This window comes from Meleagris gallopavo, chromosome 1, assembly GCF_000146605.3.
Source record: "Meleagris gallopavo isolate NT-WF06-2002-E0010 breed Aviagen turkey brand Nicholas breeding stock chromosome 1, Turkey_5.1, whole genome shotgun sequence".
Lineage (NCBI taxonomy): Eukaryota > Metazoa > Chordata > Aves > Galliformes > Phasianidae > Meleagris > Meleagris gallopavo.
This window is the reverse complement of record NC_015011.2, coordinates 74,870,970-74,891,329: the sequence shown is the minus strand read 5'-3', so window position 1 is coordinate 74,891,329 and position 20,360 is coordinate 74,870,970. Positions and strand designations below refer to the sequence as shown.

General features: G+C 38.2%; 2 protein-coding genes across 2 annotated transcripts in view; both read right to left on the bottom strand.

The window, feature by feature from the left end:
- LOC104913080 (transient receptor potential cation channel subfamily V member 6-like) overlaps positions 1 to 12,186 on the bottom strand; it is a 49,750-nt gene extending 37,564 nt beyond the window's left edge. The window contains exon 1 of the mRNA XM_031554329.1: positions 12,016 to 12,186. Within this exon, the coding sequence (XP_031410189.1) occupies positions 12,016 to 12,186 (171 nt within the window). The remainder of the gene's footprint in view (positions 1 to 12,015) is intronic.
- A 600-nt stretch (positions 12,187 to 12,786) lies between these two features.
- LOC104913078 (transient receptor potential cation channel subfamily V member 6-like) overlaps positions 12,787 to 20,360 on the bottom strand; it is a 7,739-nt gene continuing 165 nt past the window's right edge. Inside the window, exons 2-7 of the mRNA XM_010718225.2 lie at positions 19,817 to 19,893; positions 18,618 to 18,783; positions 18,338 to 18,404; positions 17,352 to 17,620; positions 16,203 to 16,309; positions 12,787 to 14,210 (exon numbers count right to left, since the gene is read on the bottom strand). Of these exons, the coding sequence (XP_010716527.1) occupies positions 13,940 to 14,210; positions 16,203 to 16,309; positions 17,352 to 17,620; positions 18,338 to 18,404; positions 18,618 to 18,783; positions 19,817 to 19,893 (957 nt within the window). The 3' untranslated portion in view covers positions 12,787 to 13,939. The remainder of the gene's footprint in view (positions 14,211 to 16,202; positions 16,310 to 17,351; positions 17,621 to 18,337; positions 18,405 to 18,617; positions 18,784 to 19,816; positions 19,894 to 20,360) is intronic.

The following is a 20,360-nucleotide window of genomic DNA, read 5'->3' as shown; positions in this document are numbered from 1 at the left end:
ATCCTAGCATACATATCCTCATAAACATTCATGAAATATAAAAAAATAGACTTTAATTAAAAAAAAACAACAAACAAAACAAAAAAGGAGTCCAGGAATAGTAATTAAGTGAGAGATGTGATGTTCACAAATCCTTCTCTGCAGAATTCAGATATTTCCAGATATCTTATTCAACAGTTTGAATAGTATCACTAAGTTATATATTACCAGATTCTCAAAAGAAGTAAAGTATAAGCCATATTGATAAGTCCAATTACCTCTGCAAGTCTTGCTATCCCTTGAAGGGGAGGATGCAGAAAATAAGCTAAAGTAATACTTCATAGTGAGTTGAGGATTAAGACTGAGCTGCTATGTGCACTGCAGTTTCTAGTAAGACTTCTCAGCTGGTTAAAAATCCCTACTGTTTTTTTGATTGAAAAGTGGCACTAATTTCAAGATTTTGAAGCAGTTTGCTCTTAATATAAATGAAGCTATGGAAATAAAAGCAGAAAGCAGATCTCCAAAGATACTGAGACAAGTCACAGAATTGAGTTTCTTTTGTTTTCTACAGTTACAAATTTTGTGAAGTGTAAGCATTAAATAAATGGCAACTTTCAGTATAATTCCACAAAGAAGCGAAGTGATACATGTTGTGTTGCATTTTCAGTTAGAAAGGAGAAATGATAACAACTTCTCTGCAGGGAAACTGTGAAAGGAAAAACATGAAAGTCAAAATTTTATCCAGTCTCTCAGTACTGTTGTATTTCTGGTTCAAATGCAGCTGTTATTTATATATATTTATTAATACATAAATATTATATATTTAGATAATTCTAAATATAGAGAAGACTTCTAGAAAACATGAATAATCATTAAGCTGCCAAAAACAAAGTTACATAGACATGCACTTTGATGACATTACAGCTGCTGAAGGAGTATCTTTCAGATCTTTTGTGTCACTTGAATTTTTAATGGTAGCCCCAAGGTCATGAATTCCAACTTGATCTCATTGAAAGGGAAAAGAAGGAAAGAAAGGTGAGGAATGGATTGTGGGTGGGGTTTTTTTTGCTTTGCTTTTGGTGTTGCTGCTGTGGTTTTTATGAGAAGGAAGGGAAGATTAATGGGAAATTAAAAGAAAACTGAGCAACAATGATTGACTCATTTGACCTTCAAGGAGAGCTACCTGACCTTCTGCTTCAGAACCCACTCTGCAGACGGTTTAAGTCACCACAACATTATGGATAAAGAGTAGATTGAAAGTCTGGAGAACAAATGTACATCATCTTCTAGTTAACTCATACAACATTAATTAATAGGAAATGCACCAACCAATTTTTGATGTAAAAGTGCAAATTACATTTCCCCCTAACATCTAAACTTCCCATGTTTCACTTTAAAACCATCCATGTTGTACTATTACTATAAGACAGTTTAAAAAGTCAGTAAGCTCCTTTTAAGTACTTACATACATATCTAGGATTTCCCCAGCCAAAGTGCAGCATCTTGTTGGGTCTCATTAGATTCTCAGAGGCCCTCTTTTCAAGCTTGTTTGGATTCCTCTGGATGTCATTCCTTCCTTTTACTTTATACACTATCAACTGCAACACTCAGCTCAATGTCATCAGCAAACTTGCTTATATTAAGGAAGGAAACACTCTTTTTATATGACCTCATAGTGATAGGACAAGAGTGAATGGTTTTAAACTAAAAGAGGAGAGATTTAGATTAGATATCAGAGGAAAATTATTCACTGAGAGAGTGGTGAGGTGCTGGAACAGGCTGCCCTGAGAAGCTGTGGATGCCACATCCCTGTATGTTCATAGCCAGGTCAGACAGGGCCCAGGGCAACCTGATCTAGTGTCTGATTTAGTGGTTGGAGCCTTGCCTGGGGCAGGAGCATCAGAACTAGATGATGTTTGAGATGTCCTTTCCAACCCATATTCTCTTAACAGTGGTTATTGCTGGAAGTCTTTGGCACTAAAGTAATTCCAACTAAATTTACAATGTCAGTACCAAAGTTAATCAAGAATGAAATTTGTCTTTGCAATGTAATGAATCCAGATAACTCTTTCACAAGCAGGAAGTATGAGAAGAGATAATAATTCTGTGACAACTTATTCTGGCATAGAAAAAAGTCACTGTACTCCATGAATAACCTGTTTATGTCATTCGATTAGGCTTCTAACCTTTATTGTCATTTGCATTTTACTCCAACCTTATTTATGTGGCTTTTCATCTGGATTCACAACATATTCACAACAGATTCAGGGGGTAATGGCTTTAAGTTGTGTCAGGGGAGATTCAGGTTGGATGTTAGGAAAAATTTCTTCTCAGAAAGAGTAGTGAGGTATTGGAACAGGCAGTCAGGGAGGTGGTGGAGTCATCATCTCTGGAGGTGTTCAATAAAAAGATAGATGTCATACTGAGTGACATGAGTTAGTGGGTATAGTGGTGATGGGTTGACAGTTGGACTACATGATCATAGTGGCCTCTTCCAATCACAATTCTATGGTGATTCTCTATCCAGATTTTGTGAGTCCCCATTCCTGGAGGTGTTTAAAGATGTGTGGGTATGGCACCAAGGGATGTGATTTAGTGACAGGACCTGGTAGATTAGGTTGATGGTTGGACACTGTGATCCTGAAGGTCTTTTTCAACCTAAACAATTCTATGATTCTAAAAGTTTCTTTTACTGCTTCATACAAATCAACAGATTTAGTTGTGTCTTTTATTGGCTATTTTTTCAGTGACATTATATTCATTATTAATACCTCTAATGAGAATGGCATGTTGAGCCATATCAATAGCATCAGTACCCTCATCTGTCACCAGGGCATTACATTAGAAATTAGCAGTTTTACTCTCCAAATTTCTTTTGAAAGATTTTCCTATTTCTTCATTTTATGTGGATATGGTCTGGTGAGTTAAAAATTGATTTTAAAAAAATCTGTTTTTTATCAGGAACAATTATATCAGCCATGCTTTTCCATACGTTGCTTAATAAATTCATCATCAAAAAATGGTTTTGATTTTTTTGCAATTAGATTTGCTACAACATAGCTAGCTTTTATAGCAGAGTCTGTTTGATTTTGGACTTTTAAAAAAAGATTTCATTGGGATGAAAGACTATTTTTTCAGTTTTGCTGTTTTGTATTTATGAAGCATTCCTTGATATTCATTGAATTTGGCAGCATGTTTCTGCACATAATGTATTTTCAAATTGTAATCTTTGAAAACTGACACAATTTCCTTACAAATTATGCGCAGTATCATATTATTTGTCTTGAAAAGAAAAACACTCACCTGTCCATTTTTTTTTGAACACTCTTCCTTCATTCACAGTTTTTCTTTTGGGGGGCTCTGTTTTCTTTTGAGATGGCATTAGGTAGGCTGAGGTGTTAGTATCAGCAATCACTGCATTTTACTCAGCAAGCAGCACAAGGCACATGTAATATGCACAAGTTTCAGTGCAACCGAATGTGTGCAAGAGATGTGAGATGAAGTCAGCACTGCAGCGCACCCTCTCTTTGCCTTGGTTTCAGCCCAGACAGTGCCTATTGCAAACCAACGTTTAGTTGTTGCTGAGCAATGGGCCTTTGCCTGGGGCTGTGCCAGGCCACTCAGTGGGGAGGAGACGCAGCCATGATGATATGGGTCAAGATGGGTTGTGCTGTGCCACCTGTGGCCTGTGGGTAGGGCATTTCTGGGTAAATGATTTTAAGCCAGAAGAGAACAGGTTTACACAAGACATAAGGAAGAAATTCTTTACTAAGGCAATGGTTAGGTACTTGGAACAGGTTGCCCAGAGAAGTTGTTTATGTCCCATCACTGGAAGTGTCCAAGGTCATGTCTGATGTGACTCTGACCAGCCTGATTTAGTGCAAGTTGTCCTTGCCCAAAGCATGGAGTTTGGATGAGAAGGTTTTTAAATATCCCTTCCAACCCAAATGATCATGTGATTGTATGAATTAGGAAAGGTTGAATTGCACAATGCCTCTTATGCTCAGTCAAGTTCAAGAACTGCATTTCCTGAGAAAAAGAAAAGCATTGATTCAACAGATCTTAGGTACAGATGCCTTGCGAAGGTGATAGTATGTACAGATAGACATTTTATGGATTTCAGTAATCAGGATTATTTAGAGATTATCATGAATAACTGTTTTGTAAATGGCTAAGTAATCTTATTTTTCACCTTCAGCCATTTCACTCTGAATGGCAATTCCATTATGAGATGAGATAGGGCTTCTTTTTTCCCTATTGCTGTGGAAAATAATAAATTGTGCCTTCTCATGCATCTAGTCTTTTTAGAATTATTATGCACACTCAACACTACAAAAGGTGCTGTTTTTCTTCTCTTTTTTCAGTTTTATTAATTATATTCTCTTGTTTTTATTATGAGTCCATATGAATATACTAGTATGTACACTATTTTGTGTAGGGATCAGTGCGTAAGTGAACATGGACAACAAACAAATGCAATTCTAGGCTGACTGGAAGGGTATCTGGTCAAGGCCCTTCTCCAAGGCAACAAGAGATATTAATTAAGGGGGGCAGTGATGGGAACCAAGTCTCATCATTCTATGAGCAGGTGAAAAAGTAGAAATGTTTTTACCAGCAGGGTTACCTGATTGAGGACTTCTAAGGTGGAAGATAATCACAAGAAACAAACCTCTCAGTCATACTAATTGATGGGCTCACAAACTACAGGTACCACTCTGAGGAAGGATTAACCTTGCAACCAGTAAGATTGTTCACAGACAGACCCTGGGCTGGGTGTGTTCTGAAAACTCTAGAGCTCTATATATCTATGGGGGAAGGGAGGTGATGAAGTGTGGGGAGAAAGAGAAGCAGGAGGAGAAAAGAGGGGATGTAGGTAGAAAATGATATAAAAAGGAATAATTTCTGGATGTACTACTTTATCGCTTTAGACAGAAATCGTATAGAGAATAAAGAGAATACCTCTTCTAAAAATTGACATTACTGATGTTTTCCAAAGACCTAAATAAAGACCCAAGTGTTCTTTACTTAGAAAATACCTTTACTTCTCACCATTCATATCCACCCATGTGTAAATAGGTCACCTGTGTTCTGTATTGTGAGGAGGTAGTTCTGACACAAGATCATTTGTTATGTACTGGTTTTTCTGTCAATAAGAGAAGCACCATTGTGGCTGCATTTGTGTTTTCCTAAGAAAGTGCTCCTCACATTCTCGTAGCACCCAATTCGCTGACTACAGGTATTGGAAAGCCCTTGAAACACTTTTTAAAATACTCAGCAATCACTTTCAGTTACGTTTGCTACAAATCAAATATTCATAAAGAGAAAACACTGAAGAAAGCCATAAATAGCAACTCCTGCATGGGGTGGCAAAGAGTGGGAAAGGCAATTCTAATTGAATTGAATTCTAATTTGAAAAACATTTCAAAATGTCCCACCTTTGTGCTTCACAGAGAAGGGGAGGAAAACATCTACGCTTGTGAAAAGGTGGTGGCTAAAGATCTTAGCACATCCTAATAGCCTGGACTGACCACATGTTTTCTTTCAGTTTGGATGCTATCAGAGCATGAGTCTGGTGAAACTGTTCGGTTATAAATCCATCTGGATTTGCCATATGCAAGCTAGTGAGCCACTGCTTCCAACAACCCCTCCCTAGTGAGATTAGTATTTGTTAAAGGTCACATGTTTTTGAATTGTGATCGACATCCAGATATGCATGTGCAGCCTGCCCACAGCTAGTGTTGACTGTTAACATAATGCCATGAAAGTGACCTTTTGCACACTGACATTTATGATCCATTCCTGATCATTTCATGTGTGGAGTATTATGCAGTCTTGCCAATGGGAGTTGGTGAGGCACATCCCAAATATTGAGACATAAGAAGAATGAACACACAAGTGCCCTCAAGAATTTCAGCTACATCTCTGCTGCACTGTATTAAAGTAAGCAAGCATAGTCAAGGGTACTTTTCCTAGGAGACAAATCAAGTTAACAGTACTATGACATAGCCTTAATAAGAAACTAACTCATATCTGAATCAATTAGGTTGTTTCTTGTCACTTGTAAATAATAACATTTGGAAGTAGCATGCAGCAGGCCCATCTGTGGACAGACGTAACAACTGATTTCTGGAAAAATTATGAGCAGCTGTGATCTCTTTTCAGTGTAAAAACAAAGACAGTATCTTAGTTCAAAGCTCTTCTGCTTGCATCTGCATCATTCCTACTCAAAATTATTCCTGCCATTCCATTTTCTGGTTCAGTGGCAAGACAACAAATTACATCCCACTTAGTCTTTTCATCTTTGAAATTTTTGTTTTTGTCACTTTTAGTTCAAGCTATAGCATTTCCTATCTAAGTCATCATCATGTGCAACTAAAACCTTATAGCAGAATTCTTCAGAAACCTACGCAGAACACACAGTTTATAAGCAGTTTAAAAATATGATTTATATTTCTCATTCATTTAGTGCAAAAATTGCTTCAGAAATTGAACAGCTGTGATTCTTTTTTCCTTTTCAAAGCCTTCCTCTAATGAGAGAACAAAAACCCTTTAAGAGGGTGTGGAAACTTTTTGTAGAAAAAATGGTCCCATGTGACTGTACTGCTTTCTCCCAACTCCTGACAATATGATTAGCATAACCAATGATAAGGCAAACATCCATAATATGTAAGAGGGCTGTTCATGCATGCATCTGCTCCCTTCTCTCCAATACCTCTCTGGCCCAAGGATGTGCAGGCACTCAGGGATAAGGACATCAGCATTATCAAGACCCAAGTGTTGTGTTATCCAGAAGGTGTGGGGGACACCCATTCACAAGGTGATTAAGACCATCAGCATTATCAATTCTCAGGTGCTGGGTTACCAGGATATAGGGAAACCTGTCCTGAAAGAGGGAGACATAGCAGCACAGGGAGCGCTATCAATAAAATCAAGCAGTTACTTAGACCAGAACTGCTGCTGGATGGCAAAATATGTGATACCCTGTTGAACAGAAACACTTCTGTTAAGTGAGGTAAAAAAGAGCAATAAGAGCTAATATGGCCTTCTCCAGCCACTCTGACCCAACTTTGCTTCTGTACAGCCACTGGAGCCTAGCCCAGTGTCCAGGAAACCAGTGTGACAGCCCAGCCTGGGAGAAATGGCTGCTGTAGCTACAACCAGTAGCAAAGCAGAGCACATATCCCAGAGACACACAGTCAATGTCAGATCACTGACACAGTTGGCCACAATGGCTGCCCAGCCAAAGGCTGTCTTCAACAACACTTACATACAAGACTCACATAAAACATAGGCACAGATCACTGAGACCCCTCTCATCTTCCCTGGCTGACTAGAAGAGATAGAAGGCACTATTGAAGGCTATCATTATTGAAGGCAGATACTCAGCACCCTCTATGTTTGCAAGCATGCACGCATTTCCAGCTTCAAGTATCTGACACAGATATACTGTCCAGCACCCTTGCTCAGATCCTGGGCCCTTTTAGCAGCTTCACAGGTCACATACTCACTGGCTAGTCTAGCTTGAAGTTCACTGCAAACACATGTACTCATCCCTCATTCACAAGTCCCACTGGGAATAGCAGAAAGGCCCAATCACCTACATGTCACCTCAACCTGACCCCAAAGCCTCCACTGCTCACCAGCTGGTCCAGCTTAAACTTTGCTAGTGAATGCACACATACAGCCCCCACTCACCAGACTGGGAAGATACAGAAACTCTCCCCATTGCTCCCCACAACAGCAGCCGGAACCATGCACATAAACTGTCACCCACACCTTGCTCCAGCCATCAGTGCAGAGTATTGTACTCACCTCGTTCACATCCCCCCCCCAGTAGCTGATTTGGTAACACACATACCATTCCCACCCCAATGACTGGGAGTAGAAGACCCGCTCCCACTCCAAAAGCTGATGCTAGGACCAACTCAGTAGCTGGCACCGTAACCTGGGGGCCTGTATTCCCAGTCTAACTCCAGTAGCAGGCACCCAGTCCACTCACAACAATCCCCCTAGAAACCAGAATTCTGTGCTCAGAATTCCATGGAGCTTTCCTGAGCCCTAAAGAGGATCCTTAAATTACTAACACTAAGACCTCCATTTGCCCTAGTAGCTAGCACCACAGTTCACAGGCCTATACCCAAGTCTGATTCCAGTAGCTGGCACCAAGTTCATTTACACTTCTTCATCAGTAGCTGGCAATATTTTGGCTCAGAATACATGGGGCCCTTCCTAGGTCAAGAGATGACCTCCAGCTTCTCCTGAAGTAGACACTAAAGGCTGTTGGTACATAAACCCTCAGCTTAACTCCAGTAGCTGACACTAAATTCACTTACATTGCCTCTCAAAGTAGCTAGAACTCATCATTTCACCAGCTCTGTCATTCCAATTCCACCTTCAATAGCTGGTTTTGGAACACGTTTCTCCCAGTGGCTGGGAGTAGGGATCCACTACACCCCTCTTGCTACAGTAGCTTGCACTGAACCTCTCCTTCTAACTCTTTGCCGTAACTGGCACCACAGGCAGGGGGCAACTACACCTCTGGTCTGACTCTAGCAGCTGGCATCCATTTCGTTCACACTGGTTCCCCCAGCAGCTGGTACTCTAAGCTCACATCTGCCCTTTCAGATCCAGGGAGCTGTGGACCCTCTAATTATTGACACTAGGACTCCCACTCTACCCAGTAAGTGACACTACAGTCCATGGGTGCCTATAGCCTGACTAGTTGCTTGCACCTGCTGCACTCACAAATATGCACTTATCCCACCAGTGTCTGGTGCTGAGATCACCATTCTCCCTCTACTGGGTAACACTACAGGCCAGGGTGACTGTTTTTCTACATGACTCCAGTAGCTGGATCTCTGACTAAGATCTCTGACTCTTCAACTTTTCCTTCTTCATCCAGCTGCGCTAGAATAGATGCAGAGAATGATTTTGACCAAAACAAAACAAAAATAAAAATAAAAAATAAAAACAAAAACCAAGCCCACGTGTCATTCTCTCTTTATTTTACCAGTTTATAATTGATCAGGTTGTGTTGCAAATATTTTCCTCCTAGGAACTTGAATTAATATTGTACACTAAAATTCTTAGACCAACTTAGAACTTCTATGTGGGTTTTTGTTTATGTGTGTTTTAATCATTCATTCTAACCATAGGCTGGTTAACTTCTTTCTGAGATGCACTAAAATTCTCTTTTTGTTGTAATTAATTAACTGAGATGGTATTTTATTAATGAGTAGGCATGTGTTCTATGAACAACTTTTTCATGTATGCATAGGGGTAATGCAAGCAGAGATAAAAACTGAAGCAGAATTCACATGGCTTGCAATTGTCAACATATTATAAAACAGCAGCAAGAGCAGAGGCTTATCATATGGTCTGTTTTAAAGACTCTTGATGATAGCATCACAGGTTTCTTTTCTGAATTACATTGCAGACTTTCTCAAGGCAAACTCAGTGCTCTTGCAAAAGAGTTCTTTGTGCACAATTGAGAGTTTGATTTAAGTACCATCATTTTGGAAATTAAAATAACCTACTTCTAATTATCAGTAGTAAATGGCTACCAGTATTAGCTATACCGATATGAACCAAGTATTTGTTGGATTACTTTACTCCCATTTGGAGAGCTTTCCAAAAATCAGGTTAGGGTGTACTTTTAATTTATTTACTTCTATACAAGATATAAATAAGGATGGTTTTGTTGTTGTACTTACTATTGAAATCTGAGACATAGCAGATATGACTGGGACTAAATTAGATAATGCAAACAAAAAAATACAAAGCCTGATTTTAATCTATTAGCAATTTTACTCATGTTTAATAAAGAAGGAGGACCTTCTGTTTACAGCTGAGTTTCTCAAGCTGTCTCCCAACATCAAATTTAGGGAGATATGTAAGCAAAACTGGGTTGTCTGCATCTTTTTTTGGGGGTTTTGTTCGTTTGTTGCATGTATATTTGGGAGAAAACCCCCCATGTCTCCCCACGTGTTTTTTACTGCAAACAGCTATAGCAAGGACTCACAGTTGGAAGTATGTCTTTTCAAAAATGTGAAGATTTAGCTTATTCTCCAAAGAGCTTCTACTGATGTTTTCACTAACCACTCAATGAGTAAAAAGAAAAGGGGGAGGCAAAGGGATGTTGATAGTTCCTACTTTGCACTGAAAATCAGTATTTGGAACCCTATACAAATATTGTATAAATGAATTTCCATAGTGGATTGTTCTGGGAAAACAGATTTTATTCAAAAAATTTAACCAAAAAAAGTGACCCAAATATTTTGTCAGTTCATGTCCATGACCATTACTAGAGAAACAAACACAGAAATTATCCCGTTATATTTATTTTAGACACAAAGAAGTAGACAAGACAGACCACATAATTTAAGATTTTTATTGTCAGCTAAATACTTCACCTTTTACTACACGCAGCTGGATAAAAACATTTTTTCTTGATGCATTATCATAAACTTGGAAATCACTTCAGTGGCTTAAAATATATTTTGAGGTTAGCAGAGTCAAGGAAGGCAGGAATATTTGTTTTGAAATTGTTCCAGTATCGTTAGAAGGGAGAGCAAAGACACATTGCAACAGTTAGAAGAAGCAATACTACTTTATAATTTTAGGATATATCTACATCATGAAATACAAAACACTGAAGCAAATCATGGAGCAATATATTCATGCAGAATATTACAGCAAAAATGCTTTAACTTTTCTGCTATTGCAAATATTGCTGTTTCCCAGTCTGAGTCAGATTTCATTAAGCCAGATGAATTGTTTGTCAGGTGCCTCCTGAGGTTCACATGGGCACGGCAAATGTGTATATGCCTTAATTTACAAGACAAATTTAATATATTTCTCTTTTGCTGGACCTGTTATTTCTGCTGACCTTTCTCACTTGAATTTTTTTCTATAACTGCTGATTCTCCAGACAAAAATAAATGTTTAAAATGGTCTGCACAACTCCACATGAAAAAAATACTAGGCAAAGTTGTCTGATTAATCGTTTACTTATGGTAAGAGATTCTGCTCCCTTTTGTAATTTTTTTCCAAATTTTATTTATTTATTTATTTATTTAATATTCGCATTACCTCAGGAAAGTGGAAGCCAAATTCCAGTAGTTGTTATTCAGCTCTACACTAGAGTAAGTAGACTTGGTCTACATTGATTTATAAAACATAATAAAAATTAGCACATTTTCTCTGCTTTTATTTACATAAGGCAACTTCAAATGCAGTGAATACATTATGGAGATTTTTTTAAGTGTGGGTTCTATGCAAACGTTCTGAAAGTCAACTCTTATAGAATGTATTATTTAAAAAGACATTCCATTAAAGTACCTTCTACTGACATTTCGTTGATTTATTTTTTTCTCTTTATGGAAGGCAGATGCAGAAATCTGTTAAGGCTTATCGCTGCTAGCTGAGTTCTTTCCTGCCTCCTGCAATGTCAGTGTGTTGTTTTGAGTTATGAGGTCAAAATTTTCATTATTGTTTACAGTAATGTAGAAGAACACAAACTCAATCTCAGAGACACGGCTTACACAGCTTACATCTCTAACAAGACTTTTTGATTTATTAATATTATTAAATAATCACAAAGATAATTTCTTGTGCAGAAATGGCCACAGTCAGTTCCATCTTAATTGAATTTCTACAGGTTTTCAAGTTAGTGACAAGACTGCAGGGGTAGAAGGGAAGCCATCTGTTCTCCTTTTCCTGTTATTTTCTATTCAGTGTGAAAGAAAATACATTTAAAATCATCGCAGAAACTCACATTTCTGGTTAATGTGCCATATTGTTCCCATCTCCTTAGACCACCAGTGCAAAACTTAAATATTTAGGAAAGAGATGACAATACTTAGAAGATCAAAACTTTCAATTCAGCCAAATGTAACAACTCAGAAGTATATAGTCAAATTACAGAGAGTCTTCTGTCAGTCTTCTATTGGAGCATAACTACACATCCAAGTAATAGAAGAAAGACATTTAAATAAATACGTATTGTTGCAAATATTGTGATGCTCATTACTGCACCCGCAAGAGAAAACGTGGAAGACGTTTGCAGTGATTTTTCAATACAGTCAGAAAAACACTGTATCCAGCTTTTTCACTGTCTGCTCTACTTATCACAAGATGGTTTGGGTCAAAGCCTAGCACTCGATTATAATCCTCTGCTTCTTCAAAAACAAAATTTCTGTTACTCATCCTGTTGGAAAGGAAATGTTGAGACCATGTGCTCCTTTTCACACACTTCTGCAACTGGAATGAAACTCCACGCTCCTAAAAAAAACTAAAACCCCTGGAATGACAATCTATTTCTCTGGGTATTTCTCAATTTATCTTAAAGTCACCCTAGGCAGATGACAAACTCACAGACTAAAACATGTTTGTCTGGGTGATTCAGTCATGTTATGAGTTAGTAATGATAGTTTGGGACTTTCTGAGGAAGAGAGAGACACCACAGTTTCTGAACTGACTTTTAAACAGTTCTTACTAATTTTTTTTCCAACATTTCCTCTCCATTTCATTCACCATTACGTTGTAGCAGTGCAGTACTGCTATTAACCTTGATGGTTCAGTAGTAAAACTAAGCACTACAGTTCAGAACCCTCCTCTTCCACAGAAAGCAAGAGGCCAGCATCAGCTCACTTGGGCGCTTAATAAATACCACACCACTAAAAGGCATCTAACCAGATTAGGACAGGATGGGATGGGACAGGATAGGACAGGATAGGGTAGAGGAGGGAAGGAAAGAGAAGAGGAAGAGGAGAGGAAGAGGAGAGGAAGAGGAGAGGAAGAGGAGAGGAAGAGGAGAGGAAGAGGAGAGGAAGAGAAAGAGTTCAGTTGGTAGACATCTTCAAAGATCATCTTATTATATCCTCTCATTAGGAAAAAGTTCCCACTTCAGATCCTTCAGATCCTCCCAGGAGTAGAAATCACTTCTTTTAAAAAGCAATACAGCTTAAAGTGCATTCATATGACAAAAATAAATAAATAAAATTAAAAACAAACAAACAAACAGAACAGTCCTGATAAAATAGAAATGTTGAAAACGCAGCTAATATAATTTTCCATTCTTCAGAGACCAATATATGCCAGGCCTTGAATGCCAATGGAAAGGTTAAAGGCCTTTAAATCAACAGTGTCAGCGACTACCTTCATTCCTGAGCATAGTTATAGGGTTTGGCTGGACTTTATTTTCAGTTCTGTGTCAAATCATAAAACAGTACTTCAGCCAGCTGTATTTGCTATGAGAGCACTGGGATACTGTGAGAATGGAGGGAAAGATTTTACAAGAGCTGCTCTAGAAGTAATGCTTCCTATTTTATTATGTTGTCTCACTATGTTAGAGGCAGATGTTGGTGGTACAGCAGAGAAGGTTGAACCTTCCTACCAACAACCCATTACGTTTTGTTGCTGTGTGACAGGTAATAGCAGAGGGGCAGTCTAACAAAATGCTGTCTAACATAGAAGTACATATGAAGCTACCATTTGTAGCTGGGAATTTGCTCTGTCAAACAATTTTATTATGGTCTTTGTATCTGTTATATTTTCCATGGAAATGAACAGGATGCATAATTTTTTAAGTGACCTGCATATATGTTACACTCTGGGAGAGGTATTACTGACTGCATCTTAGTAAATTGTTGAAATTCCAGTGCTGGCTTCTATTGCTCACTTCTGTGGGGTTTTACAAGCATTATGAACTACCACAGGCCTTAGCTCAACAAGCCAACCAAATTGACACAAATATTAATGCAAAAGCAGGGATACCTAAAAGGTAGGAGAGAAAGACTGAATCTATATATCAGAGCATAGATACCATGAGCAATTTGTGATGCGCTGGCAGAGCTCTTCAAGGCTGTTGAATCTGTAGCATGCTGGAGCGTGTATGAACAGTTGGAGAAGACAACTGCTGTGGCAAATACAATTCATGCTCTGGAATGAATAAAGAAGGTTAGACATCATAGACTTCTTCCATGGCATGATTGATTTCTCCATGAAGTTGGTGGAAAGTATTGCGCCTCAGGATCTCCCAGCCACTCTGAGAATTAGTCCTAGACGTGCCTCGTGACAATGATGGAATGGACACGTCCTTCTTGTAAAGAATGTTCCTATCCACTTCCAGCTTTTCCAGACTTTTGTCACAGTTATCCCTATCATGAGCCTTAAATGCTTCTGTGAATCGCATCATCTTGTGTTTGTTGGGATCAATTCTGTCTTCTATTCTGTGAGAGGATTTAAAAAAAAGAACAAACTAAATGAAATAGAATTTTCCGGTTTAATCAACAAAATAAATGGATAGACCACTCCCAAATACATGCCTAAAGACTCAGCCATACCAGAAACGCCTATGCAGAAACAGGAAACTGATAACTAATTCTTTTGTTTTTCTTCAATCTCTAACATATGCTCTCATAAAAAGTAGCCTCACCAACTCAGCTTCTAGCACAATTATCTCCTTTCTAGGCTTTCATTCCTGATACTGATTTCAGTCCATAGCTTTTTCTCCCTAGCCATGATTTGCCTTTTCTGTTTTGCCAGCTGTAAAAGACTGACAATTCCACACCATTTAACTCCAGCTCCAGATCCTTTTTATATCCACATATACTCATCTATTTCCTTCCTTGCTGTCTCTCCTCCTTTGATACTCCATGGTTGTTAGTGTCAGGATGTGTCATTTTTCTTTTGCTGAACTTTGATTATCTTGTCCACTTTCATCAACCCTTCTTTGCTTCACTCATGAAATGACTTTGGAAATACTGTCCCATACTATATACAACAAAAATACTTTTAATTTGAAAGAACTTCTCACATTCTCCTAAAGTAATGCCTCTCATTTGTTTCAATGGAAACACAATGGAGCACAATGACACTATTTGATACAGCAAATTCTAGCTACAAAACATTATTTTTAAAATAGCCACTATTATTGGCTATTTTCACCAGTGATGAACAGATGTCTGCATGCTGTGCTCATAAAAATCTACACCAGCAGAAATGGTGTTTCACAGCTCTACGATGGTGTAATTGCTGAAATGTGCCATCCACCATCTCACTGTGCTTACATTCATCAGTTAGTCTCAATAAGTGTTCATCAAGTATCAGTGAATGTCAGTATGTGCCATTACTTCCACGTGGAGGAATTCAATGGCACACCTTTTCTTCCTATGCACTTCCATGTCAGATGTCATTTTGCCAGACTGCCTTTCTGCCATCAGTCACACAGCAACAAAATGTTAACAGAATATTAGTGGGAACCAACATTTGCCTCTGACACTGTAAGAGAACATTAAAAAAAAAGAAAAAGGGAGGGAGGCATTGCTTTCGGAGCATCTCTCACAGATCACATCAACACTATTTTTTCTTTGTATCCAATGAAGAATTTCTGCTGGGATAGTGCTTTTGCAAAGTTATATTTTACACCTTGGTCTGAAGTCATTGCTCTTTGACAACACTTTAGATCTATTTGTTCTAACTGGTAAGCCTGAAAATCTGCAAGGCTCACTTCTCCCTAACACCAAGCAGAGTCCTGTCTCATACAGCCACCACTATCCCTTCTGATTTTATCAGAAAAAATTAAGCAGTGAGAAAGAGCATGTGCCCAAATATGGTTTATACTTTTCTCACCCCAGTAGAAATGTTGATTAATTTTAGGAATATTTTGTTACCAAGATACAGACAGTTTGTTATCTCAGGGCTTAACTGGAAATCTCAGACCTGAGACTTTGTCACTGGAAGCAATCCTTGCATATTATAAAATATAGTTATTATATTTACACCAAAAAGAAATTGTCTTTAATTATTCCTGTCCTATTTTGAATCATCTGAAGCACAGTTCCTTACTGCTGAACATCTCACTGATTGCTTTTGCCTCTGCTATTTCAAGCATCAAGTGCTCAGTCAACCAAGCTCAGCAGTGAAGTTTTGTCATCATTATGAGGTATCTGAAAAAAAAATACAACTATGCCTTATAACCATGCAATTTCTGGGATGTTTCTTCTGGAAATAATAGAAAAGAAAGCATCAACTGATGAGAAGAATTCAATAGCAGAACTTTCTGAGTAGAACAGTGTTTGTCACTCATAAATATAAACCAGACTAGGACCTTTATTCTAGAAGGGGCTAAAAACACTCTTCCCTAGGCTATTAGAATGACTCTGATCCATGCATTTGGAAGTTTCTTCTGGGATCTTTATGTGCACTGAAAGAAAACTCACCTGAGATACCATCTGTCCCCTAACCCGTACTCCCGCCCACAGATTCCAGAGCGAGGCCAGAGACACCGTGGCAGTTTTCGTTCCAGCATGACAGTAGTAGCAACAATCTTTACAATTAAAACAAAAATAAATAAATAAATAAATAAATAAAGACAAAGAACTCAGTTGAGTTAGGAAAAAAAAAAATCACTCTCTTTTTAAAATTACCAGTCTCAAGAGTACTCATCAGCTCCATACATAATGAAAGAAAAACACAGAGCCAATACTCTTTATTACAGAGCAAGTCACAATTTCAGTTCTAACTGTGCTATGATTGCCAATGGTTCTCTTAAAAAAAAAAAATGTTAAACTTGTTTCCTTCTATACCTGATGAACACGACTAGAATAATTAATTTATAAGATAAAAAAGAGGACAACATTTACATCAGCATTAACCATTTTCAGAACTTAACTACCCTGGCCACACAACAACAGTTAACTGACTTACTATTTTATCTCAGGAAAAATACTAGGAAGTGGGTTTCTTGTTGAGCAGTTCTGTAAGCGATCTGTATGAATACATCTAATGGCCCTGGTCTTTTCAGGAAGTGAGTCAGGCCAACTTCCCTTCATGGATCCAAAGACATTACGCACCAACTTCTAACCATTAGCTTTCATTGTATCTTCCTCCCAGACAATCTCTGTAATTATTATTTAATTCTCAATTACACAAGAATATGATTTTTAAGAAAGAGGCAACTTTAATTCTATTTAAAAAGAAATTCTACACTTAGTGAAGAAACAGGGGGACACAGTATGGATGAGAAAGGCTGAATGGGCTATTCCCTCTGCTATTCAAAATAAGGTAGTAATATTACTATACCAAAGATACAAGGGAAGGTAGTTTCACATGGGAAGATCTACAGAAAAGTAGTCTATAGAAAATTCGTACTGATAAAAATACACTTGGAAGCGGATGCACAGAATCTGTAAAGCAGAATTAAAGGGACATGGCTTATTGAACCATGAGAAGCTCATGAGCAAAGTGAAGGCCTGGGAAAGACTTTGTAAGTGCAGAGAAAGTAAAATAAGTAACTGAATTGCTTAACATATTTTTCCTGGACAAATTTTCCTTACTTTTATTCAAAGAGAACACCCTACTCAGATTACCTGGGCTCTCCAGAGTTCATCTCGTTCATGGGCCACTCTCCAGTGGGTGTCACCCATCATGGCAATTAGCAAATTGAGCATAAGGAGGGTAGCAATGATGGCAAAGGCAAAGTATACCACACTGTACATAAAAGGCAGGTCTACGTCATAGTTTGCAGGGCCATCAATGATTGTGAGAAACAGCTCAAAGGTGGTGAACAAGGACATGGGATAGTTGTAGAACTGCCCGAGGTTTTCAGGGTTCTCTGTCTGGAAGATGATGTAAAAAGCTAAAGGAGAACAATGGGGAAAAATAAAAGATATATTTTAAAAATGGGAATCATAATCCAAGAGCAACAACAGGGTCTTGTTAAGAGAAGCTGACAATACAAGGTAGTCTGGGAAGGAGTTATATGTAGGAGGTCTGCTCCTAAAGTAATGCCTCCCATTTTATTATATTGGTCCACAGTGTCAGAGGCAGATGCTGGTGGTATGGTGGCAGATGCTGAACCTTCCCACCAATGTTCCAATACAAAGGCAGTCTGACAAAATGGCATCTGACAAAGAAGTGCATGTGAAGCAAAGGTGTGTCACTGAATTCCTCCATTTAGAAAAAATGGCGCCTATTGACTGTCATCAAAATGGTCTACAAATGGAAATTTTTTCTTATTCATGGAAAGAATAAAGCTAAATGTGTCACTTTTCAAATATAAATACCATAAATACAATATGCTTTTAAACTTTGATTTAGATATACATAGATTTATCTGGATTGTCCTAATTTCAATTATCCTGGAAGGAGCAAGAGTTGAAAACAAGCTAATTAGAACATAAATCAGTCCAAAGAAAAGGTCTATATTCAAAGAAATAGAAAATGCACAATATCACCACTTTTGCCAACTTTATTCAGAGCATGACATGAGAGTAATCTTGAAACCCAAAGCACTTAATTCATATCAAAGGAGTTGGCAAAGTGACGTAACACCATTTTCCTTTTCTAGACTTACCTGATGCAAAGCCTAGTATCACCACAGCCATGAGCCAGCAAAAGCGCATAAGATCTCCAAATATCATCTGCAAAGACAGAGCCACCATAAGACCCAACGGTACCACCAAGCCACCATGCAACCCTTGTAAATCATTTCCAGATTCTAACATCAAAAGTGGATGAAAGAAAGCTTATGCATGAAAAAGAGAATATAAAAGTCCCAAACCCTTCATTCAGACAGGAACTTGTCCATTTGCCACTAATGCAAGTCCAGAGGGAGAAAAAGTATTCTTTTATACCTTCTGGATCATGATGGTGAAGGGCCCAAGCATCTGGAAGCCTCGTGCAAAGTACATGACATTGCACCATCCTAGTACCAGGGCAAAGGACATGGGCACCACCTCACCAGTAGTGCTGGTAAGACGCATCACCATGGTTACCAGAATCATGCAAGCATATGTGATACTGCAAAGAAAGAAGAGACGGTAAAAAAATGTTCAGTGAAGAAATCTTACCCTTACTTTTCTTTTCTTGACAAAAATTTCAAGACAGGCACATACAGCCACCAGCTCATATGCAGAGACCAATCAGCGTGCTCAGTTCTAGCTGTCCATTCGCCTGGCTTCTTATACACCACTTGGGCCAACAAGAGAAAGAAATCAACAATAGGAATGCTCTAAGGCAGGCATGTCCAGCTCACAGCCCACAGGCCCAAGACAGCTAGTAATGCGACCCCACAAGATCATAAACTTTTAACATTATTATTTGATTTTTAGCTGTATTTTTCATCAGTTGATTACAAATAGTTTGAGGGCAGATTGTCTAGGCTACAACAGTACACTGTGGAGGGAAGGGAACAGTGGCAGTGCCAACTCTGCCACTTGCATCCACTCAGACATATTAAAACCTGCGTGTATTGCACGTTACATGTACTTGTGCCACTTGATGAGTAAACAGTGATTGTTGATAATAACATTTCAACTTACCTACAGTATATGTGCCTGTGAGGACTTGTGCTTTTTGTTATTAAGTAGGCATGTAAGTTTTCGTATTTAATTATTAAACTCCGACTTGTGTTATTTCTTAATATAATTTAATAAGTTAACAAATTCACTGTGAAAAATATATCTGGAATACTCATGTAGTGCTGAGAACTTTTTTTTTTAGTTTTGACTATTTCAAAAAGTTCACAAAAGCATAAAATAATTTACAATATATTTTTAACTAGTTTTGCAATATGCATCTGATAAGCGTTTCTGTTATTCTGTTTCTGTTTTGTTACTTATATACATTAACTCTATTATATATTTTGTACGTGGCCCAAGACATTTATTCTTTACTCAGTGTGGCCAAGGCAAGCCAAAAGGTTGGACAGCCATGCTCTAAGGGAACAGAGGAGGTGACTCATCTAGAAAAATACAGGACTGGATTGAGGGGGAAGTCACAGGAGGAAATGAGAAATCACGTATTTATTAAACTTGGAAAGTGGTGTACTTACACAATTATGTGGAAAGGTCCTCCTAGGATGGTTTGTCCAAAGTATTTCGCTGCTCCAACTCTAAGGATATCTGGGATCTAAGAATGATATCCTATTGACTTTAGGACTTAGATTCCATTATTAAATATAAAGTAACCACTAATATCAACAGAGTCTTGGGGTCAATTGCATCTGCTCTGTATGCTGCTTCACAGTTTGATTATAATCTTACTTTAAAAATAGAATGAATGAAGCAGGCAGATTGAGAAATTTTGGTATGAGGCAAAGAGATTCTGCAACACAGAGCTATGATCCTGAAGTTAGTGTAGAATACTTTGAAGAGACTAGAGAAATAGCTGAGCCTCAGAAAAGACAAAAAAGAAATTCCCAGGAAATCAGAGGGGCTTGTTATAATTCATCCTCTCTTTGCTAGCTGTAGCAGAGCCCCAGAGTCCTGACCAAAAATAGGATGAAACACCTGTTCTTCTGAAACATATATGGGGAGAGAGAAATCTCTTCTTTTACTTTTCTCTCTTTTCTTTCTCTCTCTCTCTCTCTCCTTTTT